Source organism: Leptinotarsa decemlineata, unplaced genomic scaffold, assembly GCF_025532065.1.
Source record: "Leptinotarsa decemlineata unplaced genomic scaffold, Ldec_3_MD MMD2_tig00078422_RagTag_RagTag, whole genome shotgun sequence".
Classification (NCBI taxonomy): domain Eukaryota; kingdom Metazoa; phylum Arthropoda; class Insecta; order Coleoptera; family Chrysomelidae; genus Leptinotarsa; species Leptinotarsa decemlineata.
In genome coordinates, this window is record NW_027412747.1 from 17656352 (window position 1) to 17684176 (window position 27825).

A 27825-nucleotide genomic window follows, 5' to 3' on the forward strand; every position below is an offset into this window, starting at 1 on the left:
TCTTGAAATTTTTTTTTCCAAGTGTAATATATCAGTGGTACGACGTTATCAGTGAAACTGAATAATAATGTTCCATAACTTAATGAACTCAGGAATGAAATATAAAATTTGATTAGTTTTTGACGAAAATTCCGAAAATTTCAAATATTCGCAACTAACACACACCTTAGTCTTTCAACGGAAGTCATTTTTTTGTGGAGGAAAATCAGTTTTTTATCGACCTTTTTTGGGTATTTGTTATCTTCCACAATCTGAAAAATATAAAAATTATAATGGAGAACTTTATACAAGTGTAGAAGTGCAAACTTTCGGGGTAAACTGGAAAGTTTGCCCTTAGTCTTCTTCTGAAATGTTATTTCAATTTTATGAGAAACCTCAATAAGTAAATTGTTTGATGTAGCTGTTACTAGGAGATCATTATGAAAAATGTGAATTGAAACTTTCTATCTTTGTGTACCACTTGTAACATTACTCAATATTACTTTCGGAGGATATTTTATGACGTCATTTACAATATGGTAAAATAAAAAAAATATTTGACCAAGAACCAGACTCAGTGACCAGTTAATTCGAATAATATCATGAATGTCACATTATGTGAATACCCTGAATTATTGAGGTTATGCAATAATGAATAATATCTTTCAAGAGAAAACAAATTCCGAATCAGATTCTATTCTCTTCAATCATAACTTCGACCGTGAAACCCTATGTTCTTGTGATGTTTTTTAATTTCAATGAAAATAAACTTACGTTAGTTCCGTTGAATCCTGGCGGTCCTCTTGGACAAGTTACATTACACGCGGTTTGTGGCATTGGAACTGGGGGCCTGGGAATAGCTGGAACGGGCCTCACCCTCTGCAGAAATAAAAATGGAAATAAATGTTCTTTCTAACACATGTTGTATTTTTCCGATTTACCAACTTCTCTCAGAAGGCTGCTCAACTTCAGTTGAATGCTTAATACCCTACACCGCTAAATAACAATTTATATCATTCTCAATAAATGAGTACCTCATTTTCAATGAAACAATAATCTTGAATTGGAATAGGGTGAGAGTCAGGAAAGTACATTTGGACTAATAATTGAAATATTCGAGAGAGAAAAGCATACCTCGATTTTATTCTTGCGAAAAAAAATTGTAAAGTAACTTGTAACACATTGAGATCACTAGAAATTTTGAGAAAAAGTAACAATACAGAAATTTCGAATAACTTGAATGACGTAAACCTCATTATCATAAACTTTTGTTCAATTTCCCAATCTGAGCGTCCAAACTATCAAATTTCTTCACTAATTCATATAACTTTTTATTTTAATGCCGAATTGTCTGAATCGTCTCAAAAGTGACGCAGTCGGCTCAAACACTACCTCACTCCTAATGATCCATCTTTCAGATGGTCATCTATTGGATCCATTAAGTTTTCTCACTAATGCCATTTTAACTAGGGTGTTTTTCCAAGTTGTGATTATTCCTTTAACTAAGTGCAACTCCTCTTCGGATTTCTCTGACCTGAGGTCTATCACCATCCTACCTTGTCTTTCAAAAGTTGTTGAGATGATCATGAAGGACCAAATTTGCAGCTTCATAAATGATCACCAAATCATAACACCCATGCAATTCTGTATCAAACCTCAACATAGCACAACCACAGCTTTACTTTCCATCACCGACGACCTCTTCAGAGCTGTCGATGAAAGTAAATTAACTTGTTTATTACTTCTGGACTACAGTAAACCCTTCGACACTCTTGACTTTGACATTCTGTGCGATAAACTCAGCTTCTTTGGTTTTTCTGTGAATGCGTTATCTCTGGTTAGAAATAATTTATCGAACCGAACTCAAAGAGTTATGGTGGTTGATTCTGCCCGTGACAAAAGGTTTTCCTCAAGGATCCATCCTTGGTTCTTTACTATTCAGCTTATGTATTCGTGACTCCCACCAGTCGGTAGAAAAATACAACATTCAGCATTACGCAGATGATACTCAACTGTACTTCTCTTTTCAGTTCTCTGACATTGATTCCACTCAAAACCTCATAAATCGTCATCTACAAACCATCTTTGATATTTCATCAGCTCATAAATTGAAGTTGAACTCCAAAAAGTCGGCAGTGATGATCTTTGCACCGAAAAGATTGCGAGATATTAGTAAAAATAGTCTTCATATTCAAATGGTGGCGTTCTGCCTTTTGTAACTGAAGCAAAGAAACTAGGCCTGTGGTTTGATTCTGAACTGCGCTTTACAAAACACATTAGCCATTTGATTCAAACGTCGATTAACATCTTAAGGTAACTGTTTTCAAATCGCGTACGTGGTTATCACCATAGTTGCGGATTTCTGTAGTAGGATTTCTGACTGGTCACTGTCAACTAAGGAAACACATCCATAATATGGGGCTGGTGGACACACCTCTATGCAGGATGTGTGAACAGGAAGATGAGACTGTCAGGCATGTCCTGTGCGAGTGCTTGGAGTCAATAAGAGAGTGTGTGTGTTCGGCGAATCTTGGCCTACACCTGCCGATATAAAGGAGATGTTTCCCAGTGACCTGTCCACCTTCCTGGAAAGGACAGGATGTACGATGACCTAGGAGAACAACTCCTCGGTAGGATGTACAATGGGTCACATGTGGCCTAAGTGCGTGGGCTTACACTCACCCTCCCTAATCTACAGATACAGATACAGAACACCATAGTTGAATAATTCGTAATATTACAGACTTTTGAAATAAACCGTCGTATACAGGATGCTCTCTCACAAAAACCTTATATCCACTGTAGTCCAAATTGAAAACCTGTAGACGACATGTAGAAGATAATATATTACTAAATTTCTAATAACGAAATGTAATGAAAAACAGACTTACAAATGGAAGCTCTGAACAAGTTTCTCTCTCTGGTCTGGTGGGATCACAGCTCATCACCATCCACTGAAGATCGATCTATAAAAATGAAATTATAGTAGTTCAAGTGACAATGTGAGAACGTGATTAGTGAAGTGTGCCGCGAAAATTAATTTTTCATTTTGCCAAATAGTGATTAGTTGTTAATCAATCATAATGAAATGGAAATTACTTTCAATTTCAATTTATTCATGATGTGAAGAGATGATGGAGTTGAATTTCACACATTTTCCAGATATATAATCATTAGAAATATTTCAGGAATAAGAGTGGGAGTAGATCATACCGAATTTTTTTACTTTGGAAATTTCATTCGCATCATTAACGTTTATGTTATCTATATTTGTATACTTTCCAAGATTTTCTGCACGGTGAGAGTATTACAAGTCCTTTGAACTTCTACTAACCATGAGGAGTAGTTTGGACAGTTTGATCAAATAGTTTTCCAAATCCTTGGATGAACATATGAACAATGATCTGTCAAAATACTTCAGCACTACAAAATATAAAACAAAGTCGCTTTCCGTTGTCTGTCCCTATGTGGTACGTCAAAAATGAGTGGGCCTATTCCGCTCTCCACCGCAATTAGCAAGGGTTTATTGTGGCCCTATGTGTGCTCAGATCTTTACATACAGTCGCATAAGTTCCTAGGCAGGTTGATATTGCGACTGAAAATACCTGCACCAGAACCTGTAGGTGTTTTTGATCCATCTGTGAACCAACAACTATATGCTCTTAATATGTCCTTCTTCCGGAGGATCCAGTCCTTTCTACCCGGTTACAGTACTTTATAAGATAGTTTGTAGTTGATAGTTGGAGGCATAAAATCAGAAGTTGTTTGGGACCTAAACCCAAAGTTTGTCAACAAATCTTCCGATATGTCCATAGGGTCTGTCTGGCTTTGTGTGAAACTTTTTCCAAGTGAGCGTTTCAGGTGAAATCTTCATCAAAGACAATGCCAAGATATTTTACCTCCGTTCCAAATGGAATGACCTCATCATTAAGGGAAAGTGGCGTTAGATCGTTAAATTTTCTCCTCCTGGTGAAGGGGATTATTATACTTTTGCTGGGGTTGACAGACATCTGCTCCCTCAGGCACCAACTGTGAATAACGTCCAACGTGCTTTGGAGGATATTACAAGCTATCATTCCCGACATGGACCTTGCCAAGATGACAAGGTCATCTGCATGAGCTAGCAGATCTACTTTTCATTTGTCGAGGGCATCAAGCAGACTATCCATCACGAGCGACCACAGAGGGGGAGAGACTACCCCACCTTGAAGGCAGCCTCTGGTGACCCTGAACCTAATGGCCTCGCTTTGAAGAGTCGTAGTTGCAGTTCTGTTTACCAGCATAGCATAGATCCAGCCAGATATGGTCGATTCTATATCTTCCGTAGCCAGAGACGATCCTATAGATTTAGGTAGTGCATTGTCAAATGCTCCTTCAATATCGAGGAATACAGCAACCGCAATCTCCTCGTTGTCAAGGAATTGGGAGATTTTCTTTACAAGGTTGTTAAATGCTAAATCTGTCGATTTTCCGGTTTGATAAGCATACTGGTGGTTATTCAGGGGGGATGCATATAATACCATCCTCCTGATATGTCCGTTCAGTATCTTCCCAAGTCCTTTCAACACAAAGGATGTAAGGCTGATTGGTCGTATCGATTTAGGATGTTGATCTCTCCGACCCACTTCAGGTATATATACCACCCTTGCTGCCAACCAACTGGGTGGTACAGACTAGCTCTATACAATTTTATGAGAATAGCTAGAATTATTTCCAGTCTATTTTGAAGAAAAGCTGGAAATATACCATCCTCCATTCAACTGCCGGTGCTGTGATAACCCTTCTTGACGACCTTCCAATCGTTCTTTTTTGAGCGTTTAGAGCCCTCGAAGATGGGAGGTCTGTTGTTATTAAGAGTCAGATTTCCAGGAAAGTGGTTTTCTATCAAAAGCTCTAACGTTTCTTTACTAGAGGTCGTGAATGTTCCATCGGGTCTTTTAAGCGACCCAATTCCAGCAGTCGGATCTCTAGAAAGAATCTGGTGAATTCTTGTGCTACTAGGTAAATCAGAAATATTCTCACAGATTTTCCTTCAAGACTCCCGTTTTGCCTTCCTAATTTCCTTGTTGTATATCGTTAGAGTAGTTTCATAAAGCTCCCAGTTACCTGACTCCTTAGCTCGATTGAATAATCGTGGAACTTCTTTTCTTTGCTTTTCCAGGCTTTTGTTCCATCAAAAAGAGTTATGATTACCTCTTCAAAACCTCAGTGGACAGTTCTCCTGGTAGGATGAGACCACTGTTTCGCGAAATATGTGTATAACATGTATAGAGGAACACTGATAATCTTAGAGTTTTCTAATGTGATTGTAAACGCTGGCTGAACCATACGAGATATATCAAAAAATGTACTGCAGTATTGTATACCTTGAAAAGGTTTACAAAAAGTCTGCGATGGTGTGTATTTTCCTCTTGGGGATAACCCACAATAACCAAATTTTATCCTCAAGAAATATACTCTTTACAGCATGTAATTTGAATGAATTTTCTCGAAGATATTATAGGCTCAAAATGCGTTTGTGGCGGTGCCGGCTGGGAAGCCGGCGGCGCGTTCCTACAAATAGCGCGTCGAAGGTGCAGTGCTTTCGCCACACCTCTTCTTGGTATACACAGCAGACGTGCCCAAGCCAGAAAACAACTTTAACAAGTTGGCACTCTACGCGGACAACACAGCTCTACCGGCGACATCAACAAGCCAAGCGCATGTCACCAGATGCTTACAACAGCAGGCGAATAGACTAGAGGAATGGGCCAACCTTTGGAAAATCAGTATGAACCCTGACAAGAGTCAGGCGATACTGTTCACCCAGAGGATGGTACACCCAGAAGCAAACGTCACCTTCAATGGATAAGAGAATTCATGGACCAACGAAACGAAATACTTGGGAGTCACCCTCGACAGAAGACGGCAGAGAATAGGGCTAGGGAGAGCCACCAGGCCACCTATATTCAATTAAAGGTCGCGAAAGCAACATGGGACTCCAAGTGAAGTTGCTGATAATAAAGACCGTATTACTACCAATAATCCTGTATGCCTGCACTGCATGGGGCCAATGCGCAGCGACATATAGACGAAATATTCAGACGATTATGAACGGTGCGTGCGAGCAGCCGTAAACGCTCTAAGATACATGCCGAACAGATATATTTTCCGGGATCTGAGTATGCCCTCTACCGGATTGAGTGCCCTGGGATAAGAATATCGCCCCACAAAATGAATTTTGTGAGGAAAACTTAATATGCTATTCCTTCCACCCCCGATCTTACGTGAGCTGTCCTCAATCCTTGCTGACTGGCACTTCAGGCAAGATTCACATCTGACCTCCTTCAGTCGAAAGTCAGCCTTTAGGTAATTTTACTTTCTAATGTAATGTTTTGTTTTATCTTCCTGACTGAATTTTCGCATGGGGTTCTCAAAAACTACCCGGAGACTATTGTTTAAAAAGAGATCGCGGTTGGACATGCAATACGTAGACGCTAAGCATTAAATATAGATGACCCCAGATTCCGAGAGAGAGAGAGAAACACAAGAGGTCAACCAAACAGAATCAGAGACCAACCTCGAGTGTCTCTATCAGGCGCTCCGGTAAGTATAAAAACTTTTACCAGACTTCAAGCCCACTTGTTCGCGATCTAAAGACATTCTTCTCGGTTAGTTTTTGGGAGATCCATGCAATAATCACATTCAAGTAAAGTCACGATCCAATAAAATACTAGATTAGAAAGTAAAAGTACCTAAAGGCTGGCTTTCGACTGCAGTAGGTCAGATGTCAATCTTGCTGAAGTGCCCATCAGTAAGTTGAGGACTGCTCCGGCGAAGCGGGGGTGGTTGGACGAGATGGGATGTTCTGCACACAGTAACCGTGTAGGAAAGATTCCATCTCAGGGCACTCAACTCGGAAGAGGGCATGGGGGAGCTTCTCCCAATAGCACTTTTTATGATTACAAGCGATGGCACGCATTGATATGTAGATTTAGTATCAGCACCCGTGCGGAGCCAGGGGGAAGGAAGGTCGCTAGTTTTCTATAATCGAAGATAAAACTAGGATTTTTGAAGTTCAAATCGCTATGAAAGCTTGTTTGATAGGTATGAAATTCGAGAAGGCAAACAATTTATCACATCTAGTGCGAAACTGATCCAACTGAAAATCGTCACAATGATTATTCAATGTTTTGATTTCCTCATTGTCGAGAATAGCTTCGCATATTTCCATTTCATTAGTCAAAACCAACTATCTATTTTCTATTAGTAAAACTATGTTAGATATCTACTACTTAAAGAATATGTACTCACCGGAACAGTTAGCTAATAAAAAAGGTAAAGTATTAGAAAATGGTGCTATACAAAAATTACAGTGATAGTGAGTTTCACAAAATATAATACATAATATTTATGTTATAAACAACACAACTTCATATGAGTAAGGCAGGATTTTACAGGTGTAGAATCCCAATATGACAAAATTGATAAGAGTTTATACTAATCGTTTGGAAGAAAAAAAGGAATTATCTCATATTCGAAGTCTGGGTTGTTTTCGGATGGAAACTTGATTTCTTATTAATGTTATAAACGAATTCTGGGTCACTGTTACCCCCCTTCACCTTAACAAAAAGTGCAGATCAGTATTTTATATACAAGTGTGAATTCAAGCATGAAAATAATAAACTTACCGGTACAGTTTGTGTAGAACTGCCTAATTTTGAAACGGAAATTTTGCCGTTGATGTCAATAGGGCCCCTTGGTTCTAAAAGTTCTTCAGAAGATTTTTTGCAATCCACATAAAGCATCACTCTTTCTCGTGACACACCAAAGTGAATTTTGTGCCAGTTTTTGTCGAACACCTGTAAATAATCAGGACACATTATTTTCCCTGGATTGATTCAATTATTCAAGGCTGTAGAAAATTGAGTTTGTAATGATATGAAATCTCCTTGTAATAGGGGAGCCCAAGCGGGATTTACTAAAGCGCGGCAGATTGATATACAGGGGGATACCATTTGTACGCGGGTAAGTACCTCCACCAAATATGATAAAGGATCAGACTAGTAAAAAAAAATTGATCGTCAGAAACTCTCGAGCGCGTTAGATTAAGGTAGGGTGAGTTAATTACATGCTAAAAAGTGAATATTTCAGTAATCTGACAATTTGAGAGTGACGTAAAGAAAGGGGATGGCAGCAAAGTTGTAAAAAAATGACGTCATTTCGAAATTCTCGAGCATAGCTAATTTTTTTTTATTTTGAAGGAAATAATTTCGATTTCCGCAAGCCGAAATAACAAAGATTCATCGATGAAGTTCAATGTGTGCAGCTGTGTGGTACCTGATTAATTAATCAATTGATTATAAAAAAAAAATTGAGCATTTTTTGAAAATTATTTTCTTATAAATACAAGTATCCTACTTAAAAAACAAACACTTCTTTATTTGCATGCTATTTCCTGAGCTTTTCAATTAAATTCAGTGATTTATAAAAAATAAAAATTTGTTTTTTGTCAGATTAGGCGAATCCCTCTGAATAATCGTCAGATTATGAAACAGCACGTCTAGAACATAAAGATGAACGATATATATCTCAATCTGACGCGCTTGAGTATTTCAAAATGGCGAATTTTGTTCGCACATTATAATAATGGCCGCGAGTTTGCGTCAGACCGAAATCATCAGATTATTGAATGAGAGCTTTTTTTGTTGCACTCAACACCCCCTCAGAAAATCTGACGCGCTCGAATATTTTTTTTCTTTTCACTTTTAACCCTTACGTACAACCACCCGCATCATGCAAACGATCATATTACCATTCGATCATCATTAAAAATACGTAGAACATTGATGCTATCAATATCTGACGCGCTCGAGTATGTCCATACAACAGTATTTTTTTACATATTTAAAAATCTATAGCCGCTTCCCCCACCGTTGAAAAGGTATATATTTATTATATAACATTTTTTCTTCTTATCATCTGAGCTTTGCAACTAATATGTCTTTATGACGCTCGCGTAAATCCCCATTTTGCATCGTGGGCTCCCCTATTATTAACACAATTTCAATATTATAATATGATAATTATTGAGAGTCGGATGGTGAACTGTAAGTAAGTATATAATGAACAACTCGAAGTTGAACGAATTTTGAATTATTTCATTTTATTGTATTCAAAAGGGGTCATTCTGTAAACTTGACAGTATTGAAATTCCGTAACGGATAACAAAAATTTTGAGTCATTTTGAAATTTGTGGCAGTTAGGTTAGGTTAGGTTAAGTTAAGTCGATAGTAAGCAGGCTTATTCGATTATTCACCGCAACCCGCAAGGGTTTATTGTGGCTCACACCTATGGTAGTGTGGTTCTACCAAACTCTGAAAACCTGCTGCTGCTGCTGTTTCAAGATTTTCCAGAGATGACACATACTGTCTTCCGAGAATCCGAGGCTCTGCGTAAGATGATTCAGATGGCAGTGACCTGTAAGAAGGTCTGTGAGACATTATAGCTCATTCCTAACGTAGTCCAACAACTGTTGGGTTTCAAGCTTCGAAGGTTGAATGAACACCTTGGAGTAAGCCAATCCTCGAAGATGCTGCCAGAAATCTATAAATCGTCATCCAGGTGTTCAATATTTGTTTCGCAAAACCTAAAGCAATGCCAATGACAGATTCTGGTCCGATGAAGCTACTTGCAGCACTCTCCTTTGCAAGGGAATCAGCAGCCTCATTGCCTTCCAGACCTTTGTGGCCAGGAATCCAGACCAGAGACAATTTGTTAAGTCTTTCTATTGGGGAGAGTCCTTTTTGACAATATGCTAGTAACTTAGACGTTGCTCGAGAAAATTTGCATTGACTTGTGTGTGAGGTTGAATTCTACCAATCTCTCCGCACACAATTGAACAGCTTGAAATATAGTCGCATAGGTCCCTAGGCAGGTTGATATATCTGTCCTGGGTCTGCAACTGAGAACACGTGCACCAGAGCCCGAAGGTGTTTTTGATCCATCTGCGAACTAACAATTATCTGCTCTTAAAATTTCCTTCACCTGGATAATTTGGGTTAGTATTTAGATATTCAGAAAGTTAAATGTTATAAATAGTATTGAAAAGTGTTTATAATTCATGAATTGAATGAATGAAGCTTTCAAGCCTGTCAGTAGGTTGAAATATTTTTTCCAAAGTTCTCACACAAGATTTGTTTTGAATAAAAAGCGAAATAGGTATTGAAGGGAGAGAGTTTCTTCGAGGTAGAAAAGATTTTGCCTCTTCACTTCTTCATCTTCAAACAAAACATGTGGGAAATTTTCAAAAGAAAGAAGAAAGAAATTGACTTCAAGAAATCTTTGTTTCATATTTTTTTGTTTTGCAAAAAATGTAGATATTCATTTAAGAACATTGAAATGTTTCTGGTTTAAAGTAATATTTGAAAAGAAACATTCAAAAAATGTCATTAAAATCGAAATCGTATAGAGAAATCTGGAATCTAATCAATACTTTAAATATATATTTTTTCTCCCAAAATAGGTGAAGGTTAAAAAAAATAGCGATCCTGCCAGGATTCGAACCTGGAATCTTCTGATCCGTAGTCAGACGCGTTATCCGTTGCGCCACAGGACCTTGTTATAACTTATGGACTTAATGCTTTGAAAACACCATTTTTCCAATTCGCAATAATTCATGATGAATTCAAATAACAATGTAAAATAATTGAACATAAGAAAAATCAACTATAATTAGTGCTCTCCCGATCAATAAAGGGAATTAATGCTCCTCCCTCTAAAGGCTATTTGTGTATTATTATTATAACAATACATTTACCTACCGAAAGGTACCTACCTATTTATCTGATTTGAGTATAGGTATATACAATACCTAGGTATGTTGCACACCCATCTTATATTTACATATATAGGTATATATTACGGCGGTAATATTTGAATTTCTTGTTTGCTTAAAACTAAAAATTGCTCTATCTCCGTCTCTTGACTCGATATCACATTATATAAGGTTCAGGTAGGTAGGTACCTATTTATAAGAATTAAGATAAGACTTTAAAGATAAGACTTTAAATTACATCATCAGAGTTAATGTTTAGTCAATGGTAGAGGTAGGTACCTAAGTAGGTACTTCAAATATCTACTACTTTCCTGAGGATTATCGAACTGAATCGTTTGTAGCCTTCCTTCGTAATTTGTGATTGAGAAATCGATCGTTCCATTTCTGGGATTCAGCGAAATCGAAAATTGAGGTTTCAATTCCAAATCCGTGACTCGTATGATGTGCCAAGTAGTCTTTGGCAGCCTTCTCGTTCTGAATGTCGAAATAAATGAGAATTGATCTGGCAATCCTAGTGGGAATATGTCTCTGAAATAGGAAATAAAAAATTGTTAGCAACACATTAGTTTTTACTGGGATGAGTATCCATTTAGGGAAAAATAAGCATCGATAAGAGTCATTAGACTTTTTAATCTAGAGAATAATCTGTAGCAAACTAGATTGACAGTGTTGGAAAATCAACAAAAATATTATTTTTAGCCAGTAACTAGATTTTTCTGAATATATTCATGATATTTTCGTAATACGTTTTATGTGTGAAATTAATCTCAATTCGTGTTCCTCACACTATACAAAAATTGTAAATTTTCTTTTTTGCTAATAATGATATTTCATTTTTATTAGATAAACCATTCTCAGTTTATATATAATGTAAAATCCAGTAGTACATAAGCCCGGCTAGCTCAGTCGGTAGAGCATGAGACTCTTAATCTCAGGGTCGTGGGTTCGAGCCCCACGTTGGGCGCTTTTTTTTTCTTTTGAATAACTGTCAAATTTATCAGGAAACACCTTTTTATCGTTCACTTTTTATGATTGCCCGTTTTTATTTACTTTACTAAATTCCTTATGAGGAAAATGAAATAGTAGAGAATAATGAACATGCGTATTGATGATACTTCGATGTTTATAATCTTAGTTAACTAACAGAATCTTGGGCTAAACTACAAGCCCATACATGAAACATTTTGGGATGGTCAAATAATACCAGAAGGTCACATACAGGAAATAAATCATTTTGAAATTTGGAAACGAAGCCAAAATTTTTTATATAATTATAATTGAAAAAACTGTTTAGTGTGCCTTTCTTGATTTAAACACAAATGAATAATGTATCAATCAATAATAATAACCTCAATAGTAGTAATGCTGTTGACACAGTTGCAAATTTGTCTTGTTTTGTATACTTACCTCAATTGCAGATCTATCACCGAAACTGATTGTGAGTTTCAAAATTGCTTAATAAAACTATTCTTACTATATATTAAATTTTTTTAAAGTGAAGATGAAACTGCACGAGCACTTAAGAGCGGTGCGGAAGTAGTGATTCAGGTTGCATTCAATCGCTGGATATTAGATTTATTTGGAAAAACGTTCTCAGGAAGTTTTATTCACATATAAACGCAGTTCTACAAATGAAAAAGTTCTCAAACAGAAAAGTTTGAAGTGTACTGAGTTGTACCTCAAATTATTGAGCAGCCACAGTCCGTCGCGTATTTATGATGTGTACCGCTCTTGGTGGAGTCACATGTGCCAAGTCACTTGCACACCTCCTGTGAAAGTATCTATAAAAGAGAGACAAATCTCCAACCTTTCTTGGGTGTTCCAGACAATCAAAGTTGCTAGTGATGTTCGTGTCTTCAATCAGGCGGATGTCTCTTTCTGAATAGAATCCAATAGCTTCAGGGTATGCTTAGGAGCGGAGTTCTATACATGAGAACAATACTCCAGTGAAGATCTGATCTGGGCTTTATAAAGCACCAAAAGTTGCTGAGGTGTGTATAGCTTTCTGGTTCGGAACAGTGTTCCAAGCTTTTGAGAAGCAGACTCTGCAATTCCAGTCACATGATTGTGCCAAGACATATTGGTGTTCATTTTGACCCCCCAACAAACTTATCGAAGTAGAAAGCGGAATTGTCTGTCCTGATATTATTATATCTGGTTTCCCAATTATATACCAATATTATTATATCCCAATTCAAAATCATCTCTAGATCTTCATCAAGATATGCAACCTCCTGCTGCCGGTGAAGATGATCAACCTCAGCGGATGTCCTGGAATCCAAATGGAATGACGAGACAAGTGTGCTGTGTCAGTAAAGTTATATATTGGATTCTTGGTTAGCACTTTAGTGATACAGAACACTGTATGAGTTTCAATAACACTACAATTTTAACTAAGAAACATTGAAATGAAAGAGTTTGTTTCTTCAGAAGGCTTTCATCTCACAAATAGACCATTGTTTGGATAACATAATTATTTGAATCATTTAACTGAAATCGATTCCTTTCTTTCATTATTACATAAATCTATCTATCTATTGCACCAAACTTCAACAGTTGACAACTTCAACTTTGACAAAACCTACTAAATCCAGACTATACTTCTTGGACAACATTACTTTTTCAATCATAAATTTTAAATGAAGATAAGTATATTGTTGGCCAAACCTGGTGGGTAATGTCAAATCAGCATCTTTATCCAGTCTGTACGCTGTTTGCAATCTATTCGTTCCTTTCACTCTGCTCACTCCTGGATATTGTGTTTCCAATAGATCCAACCTAAACTGTCTGATAAAATCATATGCTTGTAGGTCATCGTCTCCTATTCTGAAATCGACACAAGGTCCACTCATGTCTTCTTCGAAAACATTCACTTCTGAAAATATAATGTATGGTTGAAAATAAAAAAAATATTAGTATACAATAAATTAGCCGTTACTACATGGTAGGACATGATCATTAAAAATGAGAAATGGAAATTTATATGTTCTTTAACCCTTTTACTCGTAACTAATAAAAGTGGTAATGAACATAGACAGTTTCATTTCTAATTTTTCATTCTCATATTCACGTTTCAAATGAACTCTATATGTTTGATCAAAGTAACAAAGACTTTCTTTCTCTACTTTGTTCCTGAGTATGAAAGTCTTCATTTTACGTTCTGATTTGTCAGTACTAACATATACATCGTTATCACAAGAAAATATTTGGTATTTTCAACGTTGTTTATCGATGAAACTGTTACAATTGTTACATTGTAATCAAATGTGCAACAAGAAGAATAAAAAAGTGGCGAATTTAAGCGAAAGAGGAAAACAAAAATAAGAATTGAATTATGAAATGATTAAACAGAACATAATGAATGTAGCAGGAACAGAAAACATATATGAAGGAAAAAAGTAGATAAATCAACTAGCGAAAAAAGAGGAGAAATTTTAGCACAATAACAAAAAAGTGAAGCAATAAGATGACTTCTTCGTATGATTGATCATTATTACAGATCAAATAATCAAATTGTGAAGGAAAAGGACATACAGATAATCATTATGAACCATTGAAAAATAAGTGAAAGAAGCAAAAAACGAATGAAAAATTATTAGGACCAAATAAGAGAAAATGATACGACGACATAGAATAAGGTATAATTATGAAATATAAAAAAAGTAAAGATGGAAGTCATGTACTCTCACAATGACTGCAAAATAGTGAGACAAATGAAAAGAAGTGATGAGAAAACGAGTATAAATCATTAAAAAAAAGAAGAAATTGATCTAATGGTTCAAAAGAGGTAACAAATAAGGAGTGACCATTTTTAGTTTGCGGCAGTTATTTCCATAGAAAGTGGAAAGAAAAGAGAAAACGGGAAATGAAAAATATGTAATGAGAGGTGATTAATTTCCGAATGAGCTCACCAACTCCTATGATGTATGATTTTTAAGCATAAGGAAAAAAATAAATGACTTACGAAGTAAAAAATTCTAGAAATATCAGCAGAAACTTGTGGAATAGGAAAAGCAGAGGGTCATTTTTGCAAAATTGAAAAAAAAAGTGGAAGTCAGTTTTTATTCTTCATAGAATTTGAAGATATTTTAAAAATATGTGGAATTCATCTCATAGGATGATGAATGCAAAAATTATTTGAAATATTATCCATTATTATGAAGATAAAAGGTGCCCCAGAAAAAAACAAATATTTTATTACAGAATGACTTTCAGTATAAATTGGGGGGTATATTATTAGGAGAGATTAATTCTTGAGGAAGTAAGTTTTGGGCTTTCTTCTTTTCTTTGGAAGATTCCCACAATGTTTTGTATGAAGATGGAGAAGTAGAAATCCAATAACTGTTTTTCAGTAGTTCTAGCTAGTGTGAAGGGAAACGCGTGTTCATTTTAACATCTAAGGATAGAGTGATTTTCAGTATGTTCATCATAGATTTTCTGTTATTTCATAAAATCCTGTACAAAAAATACTTACGTGACATGGTTTTCTGAATCATTCCCGAGCAAATGAAAGTCATAAATAAAAGCCACCATCTGCAAAAATAAAAAGAACAAGAATGAAAATGGTGCATTATTATGGTATGGTGAAATTATTAACAGACTCGAAAAGAGATGAATAAAATTGATTTCGTTTTCTTGACCGATATATTTCGGTATTCTTCCTCTTTCTGTTATTTACTTTTGATATATAATTGATTCTTTGTTTGATCTGTTACTAATAATAAATTATAATATCGCTTACATTTCAAGAATCTTTGTACATTACCGATCTATTTCATCCGTTTTTCCTCTCAAACAGTTATATTAAAAAAAATATTTGCCGTATTTCTTTATTTTCAACACTTATATCATGGATATAATTAATGAGTAAACAATCTGCTTTTCCTGTATTTGAAATTTAACATTTCCGTTATGAAAATTGCTCATCTGAATCTCAGGTCAATTTTTACAGGCTTTAATGACCTCGTTGTACTTATACATGAGAACAAATTTGACATTGTAATGGTCTCTGAAACGTGGCTGACCGATCAGTTTGATTCTAACATGATTCAAATTTATGGTTACAAGTTCATACATGAGGATAGAAAAGGGAGAGGTGGGGGTGTCGGAATTTATCTTAAAAATGATTTGAAGTACAACAAAATAACTTTTGATTTTGTGGTTGAAGAATCTCTTGAATTCATCTTTATTGAAGTGAAACTTGGATGTAGGAGTCTGGCCTTAGGCGTATTTTATAGGCCTCCAAATACTAATTTTTTGAGAATGATTGGTGACCTTGATAATATTTTATCCGCTGTTTGTCCTGTTTCTGATGATGTGATATGCATGGGAGACTTCAACGTTGACCTTTTCAAACTACCCAATCCCCTACTCAACTGCTTTGAATGTTATAATTTGGAACAAATTCTTAATGAGCCTACTAGAATCACCAACGTTTCTAACACGCTCATTGACCCGATTTTCGTTAATAATAATAATCATGTTGTAAGATCTGGTACTTTAACATCCCAAGGCATTTCAGATCACAGGCTAGTTTACGTTGAATATTTAACAGAAAAATTCAAAATAGAACCCAAACTTGTAACATACCGCTGTTTCGACAATTTAACTTTTTTATCAGATTTATACCAGTTGCCGTGGTTCGAAATTATAAGTGAAAATGATATTGATAATAAATTGTACAATTTCAATTCATTTTTAAATAAAAAAGTTAGAATTACCAAACCACCCGCTCCTTGGCTCACTCAAAATCTCAGACTTCTTATGAAAGAACGTGATAAAGCCTTTCAAAAATTCAAAAAAACTAAATCTGTTAATGATCGTATGAGGTATAAAGATTTGAGAAATTATACCTTGTCAATAGTTAGAACTGAAAAAAGGACATATCTCAAGTCTGTCTGTTCTGAAAAAATACCACGCAAAACCTGGAATGCTCTTTCTAACCTCAATGTTCGTTCAAAAAAACAATATTCATTACCCAATCACCTTTCGAATCCCGATGAAATAAACAACTATTTTGCCCAATTCGTACAAAACGTTTCTAATAATTGTGATGAAAATATTGAATTTTATAGCAATAATTATTTAATCAGGCAAGATAACTTCTCGTTTCGATTCGCTACTGAAGAAGCTATTCATAAAATCCTGAATGATATTAAAAGTCAAGCTTCAGGGGTTGATAATATTTCAATCAGAATGTTGAAACTTTGTAGCCCGTTTATAGATAAATATATTACGCATATCATCAATTGTTGTTTTGAACGTTCATATTTTCCAGACTTGTGGAAAATGGCCATTGGGAAACCCATTCCCAAGAATAATGATCCAGCTAGTTATTCTGATCTCAGAATTATCAGTATACTTCCGACCATGAGTAAAATTTTTGAAAGAGTTATTTATTTACAAATTAATGAATATTTCGATAACAATAATCTATTATCACCATCGCAATGTGGTTTTAGGCACGGTTTTAGCACGGCTACAGCTCTTGCTACTGTTACACAAGACATTGTTGAGGGATTTGATAAGGGAATGATTAGCACTCTGGTACTACTAGATTTTTCGAAAGCATTCGATACCATCAATCATGAGCTGATTTGCATGAAACTCAAATATTATGGTTTTGATAGTGCTGCCTTATTTCTCATCTGGTCTTATTTACTTAGTCGATCTCAAAAAGTTGTTGTTGATGGTCATCACTCCTTACCTCTTGATATTCTATCAGGAGTACCACAGGGTTCCATTTTGGGACCTTTATTGTTCATCATTTATACTACTGACATTATCTCGTCCATCAAGAAATGTAAAATACAGGCGTATGCTGATGACATACAATTATACATGCACTTTAAAATAGATGAGTGTGCTGAGGCACAAAATCTCTTCAACACTGATCTTGATTTGATCAATGGGCTATCAAGTGAACATGATTTGAAAATTAATCCTAATAAAACAATGATGATGCACTTTGGATCGCAGAAGAATCGTAAATTTGCAGAAAACAATTTCCGTTTAGAACTAGGTTATACTATGTTGACTCCTGTCAATACAGCTAAAAACTTAGGGGTCATGCTTGACACTGATCTTAGATTTACTAGTCATGTTAAAAATTTAATGAAAAAAGCTTATATGTCATTGAAACTGTTATACTGTAATCGTTTTATTTTGAGCCAACCTCTAAAAAGAATGCTCTGTGATAGTTTGGTGCTAAGCCATTTCAACTACTGTGACTTCATATATGGGCCATACTTATATGATTCAGATAAAAAAAGAATACAAAAAGTGCAAAATTCTTGTTGCCGCCTAATTCATGGACTTCGTAAGTATGATTCAATTTCTGAAGCCTTTAAAAACTCCCGCTGGCTCAATATGAAAAACCGTATGATTCATCATTTGGGTTGTTTTGTCCATAAATTGATCACCCTTCCCCATTCTCCTCTTTTAATACAAAAACTAATTCTGCGTGAAAATATTCACTCAAGAAACATCAGACATAAAAACAAATTAACTATGCCACAACATCGCACTGCACAGTTTCAGAGATCATTTCTTTTTGGTGCTGTAAAACTCTATAATTCATTGCCTGAACAATTGAAGAGATTCAATATCAGTAAATTCAAATACAAATATAAAAATTATATCTATGATTGTCAGTAATGTCAACTTTTACTTTTTAGACAACAGATCAATTCAATTAAATTATTTATCAACTATCTTTAGAAGGTAATCACAAATTATTATTTTATTTACGGTTCTCATTTCGTGGTACCATCACTGTTATTTGCTTTTATTTTTGTATGTTTGCGTGCATTATGGAGTGGTGCTTGTTGGTTGAGTTAGAGTAGCTTTGAGCTAGACTTCGCCAAGGAGTACCAGAATCTCCTGTAAACTATTTTCATTTTCAAATATATCTTTGTATTGTTTTTTTTTGTATTATCAATAAAGCCGATTTATTATTATTATTATTATTATTATTATATTCTCATCAGTGACGGATCCAGACCATGATTTCGGGGGGGGGGGCAATCGAGATTTCTTAGTTCACCCCTAACTTTCTAAAACCACCAAGTTATAGATAAATACCTTACCTGTAGGTCTACCCTACGTTTTGTTTCATATAGGAAAATATGTTTTATTATATTTTATCATGTAGTGTGAAAAGTTTATTTATTTACTCATCAAAGCAACAATAACAAATTGAAATGGCGATTATTGAAATGGTTTTGTCACAAGGTTGCAAATTTCTGCTGCCACTATCATCGCCAAAATTAAAATAAAATTAGAACGTACATCAAATTAATTATTGTTTTTTGAAAGGTTGTCGCTTCAATTCTTAAGCACACATCCCTGAAGGATTTTTTCTCGGGGAGGGGGCACTTGCCCTTTTTGCCCCAGGTACTTATGTATTTTACCAAGTATGCAGCTTATTTAATGATATGATACTGTTTCATATATTATTTTTTAGAAACCGTGTTAAAAATCCTACAATACTGGGTGTTTCAAATTCGATCGTCACCGTTGGGATCTCGGAAACTATGAGAGATACGAAAATGGTTGAATTGGGTAAACCTTGCGCATTTGCCTGACTAACAATATGACATTGAGACAGTTCTGAAATTCCGAGTATATCCGGAGATATTCGGAAAATGGTTTTTATTTTTTTATGGCTTTATTTTTCGAAGGATTCGAAAATAAATTGCACTTCCACGTCACCACTTTTTTCCTGCTACATAATGGTGTTTTCAGATTTGCTATCCGACGTTTCGTTTTCCGGCCACCATCTTCAACTTTATTTTTTCTCATAGATTCTTTCTGTTTTGAATAGAACCAAATTTCATCTTTTCAATGATGTATCATAACTTATAATTTTTTTCGAAAAATTGAAGATATTGAAAAAAAATCAATTCTTATCATAATAGGCTTCGATTTTGATGTTCTTAAATTTGACTTGCAATTTGTTACACTCAATGACATTTTGTTATTGTACGAGTCATTGAATTTTTTGCGAAAAATGGCTTTCACGAATGAAGAAAAAAGAGATTTGATACAAATTTATTACAAATACGATGAAAACAATGTTAGGACATCGGAAATGTATTTAAACTTGTATCCCAAAACACGACAACCACATCCAACTATGTTCAAGTTATTGTAATGAAATTTCACCGAGCTCAGTTCGTTTGAAAAGCCAATGAAAAAATAGGGAGACAGAATCAACAATCGAAATTTGATAAATGAGGTGTGTATGAGGTAAATTAGACATTGTGTTGTGTTTTCAATGAAAATAGAACTTTCATCAAATAACAATAATTAACTAAAATGTGAAGACAGAAGTAAATCACAACAAATGCTCAAAATGCTGGCCTTATTCATGATAACACAGCTCTCTCACCATCAACTCTATTTTTCAGTGGATTCCATAAGAATGTATCCATAACACTCAAGCCTGGAGATCTTGCTGGCCACCTCACTGGCCCATTATTATCCATTTATCACCAAACCTTTCAGTCAGGTAATTAGATACTCGTCTGGTAGTGTGCGGTGGAGCACCATCATGTTGAAACAAGATGTTGTTATAGTTAGCCAAAGGTAGATCATCCAAATAGTCTTCGAAAATCGACAAAATCGACCCGAAATTCTGTTTGTAAATTCCTGCCCACACGTTAATAATAAATCGCACTTGTGTTCGTTATTTCTGTTGAATATCCCACAATTCGTAAAAGTGCTTTCATCTGCCCAAATTACATTTTCCAGGGAAACAGGAAAATCAGGTGTTGTTATTAGCCAAAATTATAAAATTCTAATCGCCTTTCGGAATCACCTGGATGCAATTTGTGAGATATGTGTATTTTGTAACATTTCATATCGCCTTTCTTGAGAGGTATCCAAGCACTTGTATGATAAATATCCATTTCAGAGGAAATTTGATGTGTAGATTTACTGCAAGTTTATCTGCAAATTATTAATTTTTATTGCCTCATACATAAGTACCTCATTCATCATTTTTTTTAGTTTCCTGGTCCATTCTGTCTCCGTATTTTTTGCTAGTCTTCTCAAATGAACCAAACTCGGTGAGACTTTGATCCAATAACTTGATGTGGTTGTCGTCTTTCGGGGTACAAGTTTGAATACATGTCGTTTGTTTCTATCGTATTTGTAATAAATTTGTATTATATCTCTTTTTTCTTCAGTCGTGAAAGCTATTTTTCGCCAAAAATTCAATGACTTGTGCAATAATAAAATGTCATTGAGTGTAACAATTTGAAAGTCAAATTTAGAAACATTAAAGTCGAAGCCTATTATGATAAGAATATTTTTTTTGAATATCTCAAATCTTTGAAAAATAGTCGTAACTTATGGTAATCTTCGAAGAGGTAAAATCTGGTTCTATTCAAAACAGAAACAATCCAATGTAGCGCCCATAAGAAAAAAATCTGATGATGGTGGACGGAAGACGAAACATCGGATAACAAATCTGAAAACATCATTATGTAGCAGGAAAAAAGTGATAATGTGGAAGTGCAGCTTATTTTCAAATCCTTCGAAAAAAAAGCCAGAAAAAATAAAAACCATTTTTCGAAATTTCTGTTTTTCCTAGATATGTCCGGATATACTCGGAATTTCAGAACTGTCTCAATGCTAGTCAGGTAAATGCGCAACTTTGCCCCAATTGAACCATCTTCGTATCTCTCGTAGTTTTTCCGAAATCCCAATGGTGAGGATCGAATTTGAAACACCCTGTATTATGGAGTAGGTTGTTGACATATAGAAGTAATGGTATTGGTCCTCGAACCGAGCCCTGATATACGTAAAATTCAAAGTTGTTGGGCATAGAGGATATTCCGTTACACACTACTATTATATTTCTCCAGTCACGTAAGATAGAACCCAGTTTCTAATTATTTGAAAGACCTATCTCCTAAAGTTTGTGATTTAGAAACTTGGGACACACCACGTCGAAGGCTTAAGATTAGTCAAAAATCAAACAGTGAACACATTTGTTTCTATTGATTTCACGAAGTATGTAGCTTATTGAATGATATGATGCTGTCTCAATATATTTTTTTGAAAGCCTTTTATTTTATCATTTTCTAAGTGATCCGTTATTTCAGCCGGAATTATTTTTCCGTCGAACTTTCTTTTTCACGAACAGAAATAGAATAGAATCACAACAAAAGTAATTGCTTAGACGATTTTTCTGATGTTTACTATAATATTCCATACAAATTTTAAATTATTGTATGTATTAATGCTATTATTGTATTATATAAATTAAATTCGTCAATTCAATTGAATGGCTACATATAACACATGTCTCATCCATAATTTCATCAATCAAGACGTCGGTCTAGTGAGATATGCGGTATTCGCGTCACTTGTGAGTGAATAATTCCTTCCTGGTCACAAATAATTACACAATAAATAAGACATTCGCATCAGGAATCTAAATCAGAGTTATTTAATTACTTTAAAGTGCTGTGCTGCGCTCATCTGTGCAGCCCAACATTTCAATTGAAATTTGACACACATTCGACATTCGATAAATGGAGAATAATGATTTGGCAAGTGTAAGTTACGAAGTGCTCAACAAGAAGTGCGTATGGAGACGTTTTCTTGGTTATTTTTTTTTTTTTTATTTCAAATTTACCCGCATCAACCATATAGGTTATTAGCGGGGTTCGATACATTTTATATGTCACACAATATATTTATACACTTCAGGAAAGTAACAAGTCTATCAATGTTCTGTGGGGTGAGGATTCCTCGTAGGTCACCGGGTAAGCCACTAGCACGTCTTTGTCGTTGGTAAGATGGGCAATCCAGAAGAATGTGGTTTACATCAAGGTTTGTTTGGCAGGTTTCACATTTTCTGGCCACATCTCGTTGAAGGAGGTGTTGATGTGTTAGCTTGGTATGACCAGTGCGGAGCCTGGTGAGAATCACTTGGTACCTTCTACACATCCCCATGTATTGGACAGGATTCAGATTCGGGTTTATTTGCAAAAGCTTGTTGTTTTGATTTTTATGCCATCTGTCATGCCAAATATTCCGTATATACGTTTTAATAACGGGCTTCATGTCTGTATATGGTATTTTTGATATAATTTTGGCAGATGGGTCTACACTGGCCTCTTTTGCAGCCACGTCGGCCTTTTCATTACCAGGAATGCCTATATGGGATGGGATCCACACCAGCTCGATATTTTTTCCTTGGAGTCTCATCTCATATAACTGTGTCTTGATGTTCTTCAGTATGGGATGTTTTGGATAGGGCTGTTTAATGCTCTGTAAGGAGCTCAGGGAGTCAGTGAATATTACCGAATCTTTAGCGTTGAGGTTTGTAGAGAGTTTAATCGCTTCCGCTATGGCATGCAGTTCTCCCGTATAAACTGAGCATTCTGGAGGCATACTGAACTTATAGGTGTTGGTCCCTGATATAACTGATGCACCAACTCGTTCATCTTCATACGTCTTAGATGCATCAGTGTAGAGAATGTTGAACCCACTGTACTTAGTTTCTATCTCGAAAAATTTTTGAAGGAGTTTGTGGTTGGAGGTAGTGGACTTAAGAAACGTTGTGAGGGAAGTATTACAGGGAGGAATTTCCACAAGTCAGGGTGGTGGGCTTTCTTCTTGAGCTGATAGGGTGTTAGAGAAAGTGAACCCATGTTTTCTGACTCGTACATTGAATGGATCTCTAATACTTTTATTATGTTGGGGATTTCTACCAGAAGCTTCCGAAAATGTATGTTCATAAGTTGGATGTTTATTATGTGCAGATATTTTGGATGCATATGTTAGGCTGAGGTATTGACGTCTCAAATCCAGGGGTGGTTCGTTGGCTTCGACATATAGACTCTCAACCGGGGTAGTTCGATAAGCACCCATTGCAAGTCTTAGAGCTGCATTGTGTAAGGTATCCAGGCTCTGGCATTGTTGTTTAAGGTGACGGATGTGAGCATCCCAATTCAGTTTTTCATCGAAGACTATTCCGAGAAACTTGAATTTCTTCACAAATTCAATCTGCTCACCATACACTTTCAGTATTGGATATCTTGTGGGGGGTCGTTTACTAAATAGCATACACTTCGTTTTTGTACTTGAGAAGGTGAATCCATATTGGGAAGACCATTGTTCCAGTTTGCTGATTGCGGTTTGTAGGAGTTTAGATGCAGAGGACATGTTATTGCTACTTATATATAGCACAAGGTCATCAGCATATATACCACTTTTAATAGGCGACTCGATTCCCTCGCAAATATCATTAATGGCTATAAGAAATAATGTTACACTCAATATTGATCCTTGTGGAGTTCCGTTTTGTTGTATTTTTTTATCCGATAAAGTGTTGTTTGCTCTCACACGGAATGATCGGTTGCTCAGAAAATTCGATACGAACGCTAGGAAGATACCATCTATTCCCCAAACTTTCAATTTCTTCAGGATATTATATCTTCATGCTGAGTCGTATGCTCTACAAATATCAAAAAATATGGCAATAACATTCCGTTTAGTCGCAAAAGCTTGATGAACATTCGACTCAAGGTTTACTATATTGTCTGTTGTGGAACGGTTTTTACGGAAACCACTCTGCTGGGGTATCAGAAGATTGTTCGTTTCTAGATAAAATTGTAGTCTTCGGTTCAGTATCTTCTCAAGTAGTTTACACATTGTACAGGTGAGCGAGATAGGTCGATATGAATCGGGGTTATTCGTGGATTTATTTGCTTTTAGAATTGGAATTATTGTTGCCATTTTCCAGTTATCGGGAAAACATCGAGATGTGAAAATAACATTGAAAATCTTCAGAAGATATATTTTGGCAGCTTTGGGTAGATAGATGAGAAGGCTATAGGGGATATCATCATGTCCAGCGGCTGAGTCCCTGGCGGAATTCAATACATCATCCAGTTCAGTTAGAGTTATTTTTGCATTGAGGGGATTCTCTTTGTCTTCTAATATGATGATTGGTTCTTTTTCTGCAGTTGCTTTGAGTTCGCGGAATTCTGGGGTATAATTGTTATTACTCGAATGACGTTGAAACACTTCCCCAAGTAAGTTAGATACTTCTTTTTTATTTTCGATGGAATTTCCGTCACCATCAATTAAATTTATATTTTGGTGTATTCTTCCGCCCTTCAGTTTCTTTATTTTATTCCATACGTCAGTCATAGTGGTGGAACTATTTATGTTAGACACATAACTTTCCCAGGATTTCTTTTTACTTTTTTTAAAAATATATCTTGATTGAGCTCGTAGTTTCTTGAATTCCAGAATATTTTCCAGAGTATTTTGTTTCTTCAATCTATTGAAGGCATGTTTTGTGAGTTTATTTGCTTCTTCACATTCTTTGTTCCACCATGGTACCGGTCGATGTCCGATTACAGGGGAAGTTTTACCAATTGCTTGTGTTGCTGCTTCAATTATTGTATGAGTGAAATTTTTGACTATTTCATTTATAGGTGCCTCGTCCTTGATTTCATATGGTATATTATAGTCCACCAGATGAGAATAAAGTGTCCAGTTAGCGTTGTTAAGTTTCCATCTCTGTGATACAGTTGAGGGTTCGTTGGATATTTTATTGTGTTCTATAAGAATAGGAAAGTGGTCGCTGTCGTAAAGGTCAGGAAGAACTTTCCAAGACAGTAAGGGAGCTAATGCAGGATCACACAGTGTTAGATCAAGAACTGAGTGTTTACCAGAGAATGCGTTGAATCTAGTTTTTGTTCCACTGTTCAAGAGAATCAAATTTGATGTGTCAATGACATTTTCTAACGACCGCCCCCGTATGTTAGTGGTGTCACTTCCCCATAACTCATTGTGGGAGTTGAAGTCACCAAGGATGATACGTGGCTTAGGTATCTGTTCGAATAAATCACTGACTTTCTGTTCATCGATAATGGTGTTGAGGGAAATATAGATGTTGCATAAATTTATATTAACTGGTCCTTTGGTAGACACTGCTACAGCTTCCAGATCTGTATCCAGTTGAATTTGCTCTGTCTGAATAGACTTATCAATATAGATTGAAACTCCTCCACTGGTCCTAAGTTGATCTTGTCGATTTTTGTGGAAAGCAAGGTAATTTTTGAGCTGATAGGTTTTGTGGTCCCGAAAATGGGTTTCCTGGAGACATAAAATTGACGGCTTCACTTCATTTTTCAATTTCTGCAACATTTCCAGACGGGTGTATAACCCATTTAAATTCCATTGCAAAATGAATGTGATTTGAAATTTCAATACGTTTCGAGAGATATACTGTCACTTTCAGACTCTGAGAGAGATGCATTAGAGTTTGTTTCAAATTGTTTCTGTAATTGGCGAATTATTTTCTTTTTAATTCTAGTTACTCTTGATTTGATTCCTCTGTCTACAAGAGATGGGTAGATTTTCGAGAGCATGTCCAGAAGACCATGAATATCCTTTGTGTGTTCTTTGGCGATCGATAGGGGATCCGGTGAACCAAAACTGTTATCTAAAAAACTAGTGAGTTGGTCGAAATTCAAAGGAAAAGGAGGGATTGCTTCTTCGATGGTTTTTTTTGATGGTGTGATTGATTGTTCGCATGAGGTTAGCGATTCATGAGGGTTTATTTTAATTTTTTTAGGAATAGGTTTCGGTTTGGTGAAAATTGGAGGCTCTTTCGTTGAGGGATCTTCAGGTGATGGTGTAATTATTTCAGATGAGTTACGCTTGTGCGTGGAAGGAGTTATATCTATAAGGGGTATTATTGGCTCCGTAGTGTCCAGCTCTGTAGTTTGGCTGATCATTGCATTGGTCTCATTTGATTTTTGTTGTTCGGTAATAGTTTCTGGTTCAGGACATGCAGAGGCTAGATGTCCCACTTTTTTACACCTGAAGCAACTCATGTTATCTTCGGAAAGAAATATTCGATATTGGGTGTTATCGAAGGTAATGAGGATTGACTCTGGGACAGGAACGTTTTCATTAGGATTTATATACGTTTGTCGACGGAAACTAAGGACATGACTGTACTCTGGGTTGTTTATTCCAGCTCGGAGGAATGACATAGGGGAGAGTAGAGTTAATCCGTAATTCTTCAAAGTTTTTTCGATGATATCATGTGGGATCATTGGGCACACGTTTGATAATACTACTCGTGTCGCTGGTGTTATGAGCCTGCGTGCCTTAATGATATGGTGATCCACTTTTATTTCGCCATGTTCTGTGAGGAACTTATCAACGATATCTTTACCCGACAAATATACACAGATGCGATTATTCGATATTCTTGATGTAAAAAGGATATTTTTCGGTTGAATAATTGATCCAAGAGCTACAATATAATCGTGTAGTTTGATTCCGTCAATTGAAGGGAAAAGAATAGCTTGTTCTTTTGTTGGAAACTGGGTACTTCTTCCTTGATTAACTATATTGGAGTAGGATGGGACATTGATTGATTCGTGTTGAGTTCTTTGGGTACCCCTGTAGTCAGAAGTACCCGTATTGGCATTTTCAGTCATTGCTGGAAAAACCTCAGTAGCATCGCCGTACACGATGTGCCGGTACGGTTCTGTGTCGCTACCTCGCTTGGAGATAAGGAGTGACCAGAGCCAACAGCGGGCAGTCAGGAACCTCAAGGCAATTATTTATTTGACGAAATTAGGTATTTCTTATTGTTTTTGGCTGTACTCACAGTGTTTGGTAATTCACAATTCGATGTACTGTAGTATGTTTCGCATGAAACAATATATTTATCACTAAAACTAATAAAACGTAAGCTTTCTTACAGAACTGTCGAAACTCCGTGCGTATTCAATTATACCAGAGTTGGACTCCGTTTTCTTGGTTATTATTTTCCACATATTTCACATTTTAGAACTCCTTTGATATCTGTCGAGGACGTTCGAAAATCAAATTAACAAAAAAAAAATACTATCACGGAATTCTGAAGACGAAGGCAGATTGTAGCGAAACGTTGAGAAGGGGAGAGTGTGTATGAAAGAGCCAGGCTTTGAAAGAGCCATGCTTTGAAAGAGTTGATGTTATTTTCTACCACTTACCAAAAT

At 35.9% G+C, this 27825-nt stretch overlaps 1 protein-coding gene and 2 non-coding genes across 3 annotated transcripts in view; 1 reads left to right on the plus strand and 2 right to left on the minus strand.

Moving 5' to 3' along the window:
- Positions 1 to 27825, minus strand: part of LOC111505023 (uncharacterized) — a 209147-nt gene that overhangs the window by 175735 nt on the left and 5587 nt on the right. The window contains exons 2-8 of the mRNA XM_074186446.1: positions 15270 to 15328; positions 13463 to 13670; positions 11106 to 11323; positions 7650 to 7819; positions 7273 to 7284; positions 2871 to 2945; positions 754 to 858 (exon numbers count right to left, since the gene is read on the minus strand). Of these exons, the coding sequence (XP_074042547.1) occupies positions 754 to 858; positions 2871 to 2945; positions 7273 to 7284; positions 7650 to 7819; positions 11106 to 11323; positions 13463 to 13670; positions 15270 to 15328 (847 nt within the window). The remainder of the gene's footprint in view (positions 1 to 753; positions 859 to 2870; positions 2946 to 7272; positions 7285 to 7649; positions 7820 to 11105; positions 11324 to 13462; positions 13671 to 15269; positions 15329 to 27825) is intronic.
- On the minus strand, positions 10504 to 10576 carry TRNAR-ACG (transfer RNA arginine (anticodon ACG)). The gene has a single exon. It is a non-coding gene; the product is annotated as a tRNA-Arg (tRNA).
- On the plus strand, positions 11687 to 11759 carry TRNAK-CUU (transfer RNA lysine (anticodon CUU)). Its single transcript has one exon. It is a non-coding gene; the product is annotated as a tRNA-Lys (tRNA).